This window comes from Misgurnus anguillicaudatus, chromosome 2 (genome assembly GCF_027580225.2).
Source record: "Misgurnus anguillicaudatus chromosome 2, ASM2758022v2, whole genome shotgun sequence".
Lineage (NCBI taxonomy): Eukaryota > Metazoa > Chordata > Actinopteri > Cypriniformes > Cobitidae > Misgurnus > Misgurnus anguillicaudatus.
Window position 1 is genome coordinate 30,371,686 of NC_073338.2, and position 7,909 is coordinate 30,379,594.

At 36.8% G+C, this 7,909-nt stretch overlaps 2 protein-coding genes across 2 annotated transcripts; both read left to right on the top strand.

The window, feature by feature from the left end:
* The first annotated feature begins 259 nt into the window (after positions 1-259).
* fbxo36b (F-box protein 36b) lies at positions 260-2,626 on the top strand. Its single transcript, XM_055202473.2, has 4 exons — positions 260-589; positions 1,010-1,118; positions 1,211-1,383; positions 1,978-2,626. The coding sequence occupies exons 1-4, from the start codon at positions 467-469 to the stop codon at positions 2,158-2,160; spliced, it is 588 nt and encodes a 195-aa protein (XP_055058448.2). The 5' UTR covers positions 260-466; the 3' UTR covers positions 2,161-2,626.
* Positions 2,627-2,694: 68 nt separating this feature from the next.
* LOC129442435 (probable G-protein coupled receptor 148) lies at positions 2,695-6,558 on the top strand. The gene is made up of 2 exons (XM_055202500.2): positions 2,695-3,100; positions 3,440-6,558. Exons 1-2 carry the CDS (start codon positions 3,055-3,057, stop codon positions 4,438-4,440), a joined length of 1,047 nt encoding a protein of 348 aa, XP_055058475.2. The 5' UTR covers positions 2,695-3,054; the 3' UTR covers positions 4,441-6,558.
* Positions 6,559-7,909: the final 1,351 nt, after the last annotated feature.

Below are 7,909 nucleotides of genomic sequence, written 5' to 3' on the forward strand. Positions count from 1 at the left end.
TTATCCATGGTTTTTGCAGGAAAACCACGGTTGTTTTGTAAACATGTTTTATTTAGTTTGTTTTAACTGTAGTAAAACCACGATTCATTTTCGCAAGGGTAAGCCTGTAAAATATTTTAAACACTGCACATAACACATACTAGCTAGCAAAAAAAAAAAAAAAAAACAATGAACCTGTCCATTAACTAAGAGGAAATGTATTGCGAAGCAAAGAGAACCAATTAGCTGACAGAAACATTCAGTAACCATGTAGCCTACTGTGGCACGAGCAGTATGCAGTACATTTTGCGTGAATGTACGCATATCAATCAAATTAAAACGTCCGAAACTACTTCTGAATTAATTTATCACCTAACCAAGTCTATTATTGCAATCCTAACAACGACATCGAGCGTGAAATAAGGAAGTAACTTGATGATATGCCCATTTTAAAGATGACGCATAACTTCATGTAGTCACTGTTGTCATGGTAACGTGTCAAACGAGTTCAGGAATGGCGAGCTTGATGGGAGAAACTTTGTTTGAGATCAGTGGACAGGCTCCTGCACCTTTAAAGGACTACTTTCACTTTGAAATTTCACAATCTGAGGTTTGTCAAACTTTTTAATGGTTAAAATTAGTTTTTATTTTAGTTTTAGCTTGTTTTTCCAAACTGCTAGCGTCTGTCATTCGCCTGTTTTTATCTTCATCTTTTACGAACTCTTAGGGACTCTTTGCTTAAAATGTGTTACTGCAACCTAAATTATATGCAACCAAATGTAATTGAGTAAATAATGCATGCGTTTGGCGACGGTTTGATCCAACGCGATTTACGGGGCACGTTTTATCAATAATTGAGCCTATGATCTTTGTGGTGCTAACGCACCAAATTGAGTTTCATGAACATTATGCAAAAAAATAAAGGGGGGGGGGGGTAAATACAATGTGATGGTGTGGTTAGCAATAGTGGTATGCAACCTCTATTTCTGTAAAATTTCTTGGCATTCAAATTCATCAATCCTCGCCTCAGGTAATTTGGAGATGGTGGAAGATTTCTTTGAGACTAAACTCCAGGAATACAAAACCAGGAGAACTGAGACAATCACACGAAGACTACCTAGAAGACAGCCGTCTGCAAAGTAAGTCAATCAGATAAAATAGCTACAATTTAAATAGTGTGCATATCTCGTGTACAAAAGTTAACAAAATTAGCTGATTTTATCCCATCCAGGTCAGGTGGCCATGGTGTTTGGTCCTCACATCTTACAGTACTCCAAACAATTATGCCAGGGACAATACGATTACATTGTACGTCTCCCCAACTCTTTACTATTCAACATCTTGACACGTTTGAACCTCGAAGATCTTGAAGGCCTTTCACGCACCTGCCACAGGTTTAGAGAGGTAAGAAGGAACCGTACTAAACTGCTATTAACCTACTGAATTTCTTTACTAGGATTATGTTTCATATTAAAGGGGCCATGGCACAAAACTTTTTTAAGATGTCAAATAAATCTTTAGTGTGCCCAAATCACATAATGTGAAGTTTTAGCTCAAAATACCATATAGATAATTAATTATAACATGTTCAAATTGCCACTTTGTAGGTGTGTGCAAAAATGTGCCGTTTTGGGTGTGTCCTTTAAAATGCAAATGAGCGGATGAAGTGCAAACACTGATCACAATTATGGTTTTTTGTTGCAATTAAAACGCAATTGTGCTTTTTTCTGCACTAAATGGCAGTGCTGTGGTTGGATAGTGCAGTTTAAGGGGTGGTATTAATATAATAAGAGCTCCTTATGACATCATAAGGAGAGCCAAATTTCAACGACCTATTTTTTCATGTGCTTGTAGAGAATGGTTTACCAAAACTAAGTTATTGGGTTGATCTTTTTCACATTTTCTAGGTTGATAAAAGCACTGGAAAAAGTTAGATTTTCATGCCATGGCCCCTTTAATAATCATGTTGATCGGGCCATTATGTGTCTGCCTTCTCAGCTTTGCAATTCAGAGGAGTTTTGGGAGCAGACAGTGAGAAATCAATGGGGTGCTCTCACTCCCTCCGTGGAAGATTTGGCTAAGGATGTTGGCTGGAGGACAGTTTTCTTTACCAACAAGCTGCATCTGCGGATGCAGATTAGCCGGCGGAAGCAAAAGGAGAATCAGCCCAGTGAGGATTAAGAAAAACAGACTTGCCCTTCACTACCTTTGAGCTGAAGACCTTGTTAAGAGCTTTTATTCGGTCCGAGTCAAATAAAAGTCGAAATTTATTTCAACATAAAATACCACTTTGCACCGTACAGTTGTTGTACTGTACATATATCCATTTCAATCTAGAAAGGTTTTAACATTATTACTAATTTGGAGACAAAATATTGCTACTTTCCTCTACATTTCACCCTGGCATGTTTATGCACTCTGTAATGTTACATTTAATACATTATATTACAGACAAAATGTCTCTCAGCATGTAAAAAGGCAAATTTTTTTACTGTGATGAGCTGATAGTCTCCCACTGTTTTCACACTGTTGTTGTGTGGAGATGCCAATTTCTGTTAATTGCAGCCTATAATTAGGTTTGCGATTTAAAGGTTATGTTTTGCCATTTTGTTCTTTTCTTTACTGTCAATTGTCCCTTCTTGATTTAATAAAACTCTATTCTATTTTTATTCTCTTTTTTATTATATATGGGTCACATATTTTCACACCGTCATGGACATGCCAAATTGCTCATTGATGATTTTAAATAGGCGTACGATTAATACAGAATGATTAATGTCATTTATGAACCTGTGGTTTAATTACACTCCACTTGCCCTCAAATGACTTTCGTGGCTTTGTGTGATAGCATTGAAAAAGAGCACGCGTGGGGGGATGTTGGATATCTGAGATGCTGTGAATACACCAGTTGCTGCAGGTGAGACACTCCTTATCTGTGAATAAGCATGAGAAAGACAGAGAGACTACGGCTGGTAGAGAAAGACAAGGCAGTTTATTTTTGCTCGTATCGGGTGTAAGGAGAAAAACGAGGAGACATACGATTAATCATACAAAGCAACAAGTGACAAATCAAGAATGACTAATGCAAGTGATCGGATAGATTTAGATCTTGCACAAACAGGTGAGTGAATATCTTAACTTTTTAAGTATGTAATGTATAACCTTACTGTGATATTTGAGGAAAAATAAGTGTTTGTATGTTTAACAGATGTTTATCTAGTAACCTCTTGAGAGCTTTTTTATTTCTAGCTCTATTTATCCTTTTAGACTTAAAAAAAAACTGGTTTATTGTGTTGCTATGCACCTGAATTTCTTTATTATGAGGGATTAGATGTAAGATTATAAGTGTGACCAAAACTGCTTATTTTTTATTCATGTAAGGTAGGCTACATTTATTTGACCTATTTGTTATTCTCATTACAAACTGTATGTAAGGTTCATAACTTTGTACTTTCCTCAGGGTTCACCAGCTCCAGTCTTACTGATGACAGCAGACTTTTGGAGACCGTGAAAGCCTTTGCCCATTTTGGAGCTTTCATTTTCACCGGTCTCTTCACGTACCTCATCATAGTGACTGTGCGTGACTCCCCAGAGTTGTATCAAAATCCTCGCTACGTCCTGTTGTGTCAGCACTGCCTCTGCGTGACTGGCTTCAACATCATGGGTGCAATGGTGCACAGTTTACGCAGCCTTCGCTGGCCGGTCTCTCGAATTACCTGCTGGATCCTCTATGACCTGCTGGTGGTGATGGCACGAGGTTTGATGATCACCCTCGTGCTGATGTCTGTAAACACTTGTCTCTCTATTTGCATGCCACTTAGATACCCAGTGCTGGTCCAGCGCTACCGCCACTGGGTAATGCTGGGGTCTTGTGTCTTTGTTTTGTTCAACCCTGTGGTGTTCACTGTCCAAGCCTGCTCTCGCTACCCTTGGGACTACGTGATTGGACTGGACACAGAGTGCTCGACGGCTTTAGAGGGCACGGCTTGCATCGTCAGTGCTTTAGTACAGTTGTCATTGATGATTATGCTTATCATCGGAAGCTATGTGGTGATTTACTTGGAGGGCAGACGTGCTGGCCATTTCACACCTTCCAATAGCAAGGGGCGCCGCACCATTCTCATCCACAGCTTGCAGATGAGCTTGCACATCTTCCCCTCCCTCATTATCATCTCCCGGCATCAGGAGAGACTAGCTGTGGCACTCACTCTTTATATTGTTTTTTGCTGTGCACAGTCACTGAGTCCTGTGGTGTTTGGCCTTCTCTGCAGAGAGCTCTACACGAAGATGCCACATTTTCGGGTCGATTGTGGTAGCTGTGGCCACGTCAGGAGCATGAATAACACCAGCACTGGGACAGCCAGTAAAGAGAGGAACGCCTCTACCAGCACGACCACAGGCAACCTGTCTGTAGTTATCTCAGAGTGTGACAAAAAAGACATGTCAGATATTACAAAGTAAACAGTGTCTTTAAGTGAGATTTAGATTGAACTGTACAAATGTAAGTTTAGTAGAGTGCAGTTTAGAAATAATTCACAAACAAGTTGTACAAATTAAATCAGTTTTTGTCAGTGGGAGTGACTGACATTTGTTCTGTAAAATACTTTAATGTCCCTCATGTACATATTATTTATTGTATAAAGCATTTTCATGGTATATTACCTGAACCCAGTATGAATTTTTTCTTTGTGTTTAGATTCTCAATGCAGTTTCTATATATTGCTTATTTCAATCCAACATCCTGTATTGTCACCATGGTAATCTTACAATAATGAATGAACTTTACGTGGAGGCACACCAACACTACACATTTTCCAACTCGTCCTTTTTAAACACCTGAATCCACTTATAAGCTCCTTAGTGGAGATTCCAAGATTGGAAATAATGGGGTCAGACAGTGGGAGACATACAAAACCTGCACTGTTGGTGTGCCTTTAAGGGTTGGGAAACACTGGCCTAGATGTAACATGATGGGAAATATTTGATGGATTGTGATACCATGTATATTGTTATTTATATATGTATATAGTGAAGTCAGCTGATACCTGTGATGCACACTTTAATTTCTAAATACAGTATGAAAATTACTGTAAAGTTCTGTTAATATTTTGTATTGTACCAATGTCAGTTTGACCTTTATTTGATCATACAATTGCAAACTTTAACAAAATTGCATTTTATCTATGCATAATAAAGTTCAGTAAAAACTGTCAGTATGTAATGTTGTTATTAATAAATGAAAATTATATAAATTGTATGTTTACAAGAATGATTGAAACATATGTTTGTGATAAGAACTGTATTTTAGCAGGAATGTCCAAATGGCACAAAGATCCTAAGGTGTTATTTGTCATGTCGAGCAAACTGCTAACTGTGATCTTAGTGTACTTTACATTTCATATCACACAACATGTGTACTGCTTTGGTAATGAACTCTTAATAGAATTTAATTTATGGATGTAATTATTGACTAAATTATAATCTAAATTGCTCTAAAGCCGTTTGTGTTTTCTGAGAAAGCCTAACGTAGTTGTCATGACTTCAAATATTTGTGTTGAAAGTATAAAACTAATTTGTATCTGTACTGTATTGTGGTTCAGTTTATATGCATACTACTATACTGTAGATGCTCTAAATGCTCTGATGGTAACTGATCCACACTGACTAACTCTTGACCCTGATATTGCATAAAAACATCATCTGTGTCTTCTTGCAATAGCACCTTCATGTGTTTATACCATATGTGCCTATCCCTCACCATCTCTTCTTCAATATGCAACAGCCCAGGTGTTTTAACACCAGGTGTGCTGCGCAGGACTAACCTTTGTAGCCAACAATTGAACCACATTAGCATTTATCGCCCCAAACACAATACTCCTAAGAAACATGATAGGTGATGGCCAGACGACACATGCATATATTGAGCTAGAATTAAGGGGAGAAATACACAAAGCAGTTGCTTCATACTTATGGAAACTTCAGAGGTCTTTCATTTTAATAATGGTACTGCTTATGAAGGGAAATGAAATTATTTGGAAAACATGTAATTGTGTAATTCTAATGTTTGTTTTGTATTAAAGTAGTGCATTTACATCTCTAAGGTACCTAGAAAAAATTACAATAGTGCATTTAAAGCAGTCCAAACGTCTACAAAATTTATATTTGAGGGCGTAGTAGACATGTGTGAACAAGTTTTTTACTGTACACTATGGGTGGGTTGCACCAACAAGGATTAAATTCAAAAGAGTTCATTGCTAATGATTGATCCCAGTTTAATTTTAATTCGAGTTGTTTTGCACCACTTAAATTTAAACACCCATTAACATATCTTAGAATCAAACTTTAACCTGTATTAAACCATCTGGGATTTGTTTTGTCTGCCATGATGAACTCGTTATGTTGAGACGTTATAATAAACATATCTTTGACATTCCCTTAAATTAACTATGGTTTTTGTATAAAACAATGGTAAGATAACCATGGTTTGACAACCATGGTTTTCCAAAACCATAGTTAAATAATGGTTAGTGTAGGAAAACCATAGTTTTGCTCATAGTAATCAATTCACCAAAAAAAACAACAACAACAGTACTACACTTTTACCACAATTAAACCATGGTTCATTTTCATAATGTTTCTGATAATTTAGCCACTGAAGTAATTATAGAATGTTTTATTTTATTTATCTTCTTAACTGCAAGTTTATAGTTAATCCCTAACTGAGATTAAAAACAGAGTTTAAAGTAATGGAGCAACGGGATTAAAGACAATTGATGGTTCTCAAACTGAGGGGCCCTGATTTATGACATTTTATTACGTCGCTGGGATGCTTGATTCTGATTGGCCAGTCGCAACATTTGCAGGTTTGTTATTCCCAGATAACAACCGCTCAAAACGAACAACACCACAAGGTAACCTGGATGCTGCACATGATTTTGACAGGTACAGTTTAATATTTAAAAAATATTGAACATAAATATGTCTTTTAAAAACATATATGACATTATATTTATAACCAAATAGTGTGATCGTGAAATTGGAATGTCTTATCCTAAAACCGGAAGTAAACGGGTTTTCCTCGCGGAAGGTCTGCATTTGTTAAAAATGAGCAAATGAAATATTTCAAATCAATATTTAATCTTCCTTACCTTGGGTAATATTTAATGTTCCTACTTATGAGGTAAATAGCCGTGTAATAAGCGAAATAATGTACAGGCAGCCAGTTATCACGAAATAAGCCTATTCAGTAATGAAGCTTATGCAAGTTGCAAGATGATCCTGACCACACTGTCGGGGCTTTTCTGCGATAACAACCGGCTGTCTTTACATTTCCCTTACTTCTGAAATACATTTAATTATTATAAATAGTGTGTGTTTAAACAAAAATAACGCTACTAACCTGCACTAACTACTTATATTGTATATTAATATGTTTTGTTTAATTAAAATTATAAGTTTGATTTTCATATCATGAATTTTCTATGGGATGGGGTTGCACCAACAAAACCAAATATTTGGGTTATTTTTGACCCATAATGGGTAAATATTGGACAGAACACGTGCTGGGTTAAAAATTACCCCGTGCTGGGTAAATGACCCAATGCAACCATGGGGTATAATAACCCAGCAGTTGGGTTAAAATAACCCAGCAGTTGGGTCAATTTTTAACCCAGCACGTGTTCTGTCCAATATTTACCCATTACGGGTAAAAAATAACCCAGCCATTTTAGAGTGAATGATTAGGCTTAAATCTGGTTTAAATCAAAGCTTATTTAATAATTCAACTGCACCAAACTTTAAATCTTGACAAAAATAAACTGTTATTTAGATCCAGATTTAAATTTCACAGTAAACATGTCTGTTTTGTGTTTGTCATAATGATACAATTATCCAGTAGAGGGCAGTATACCTCATGACACTGTGCTGTGCC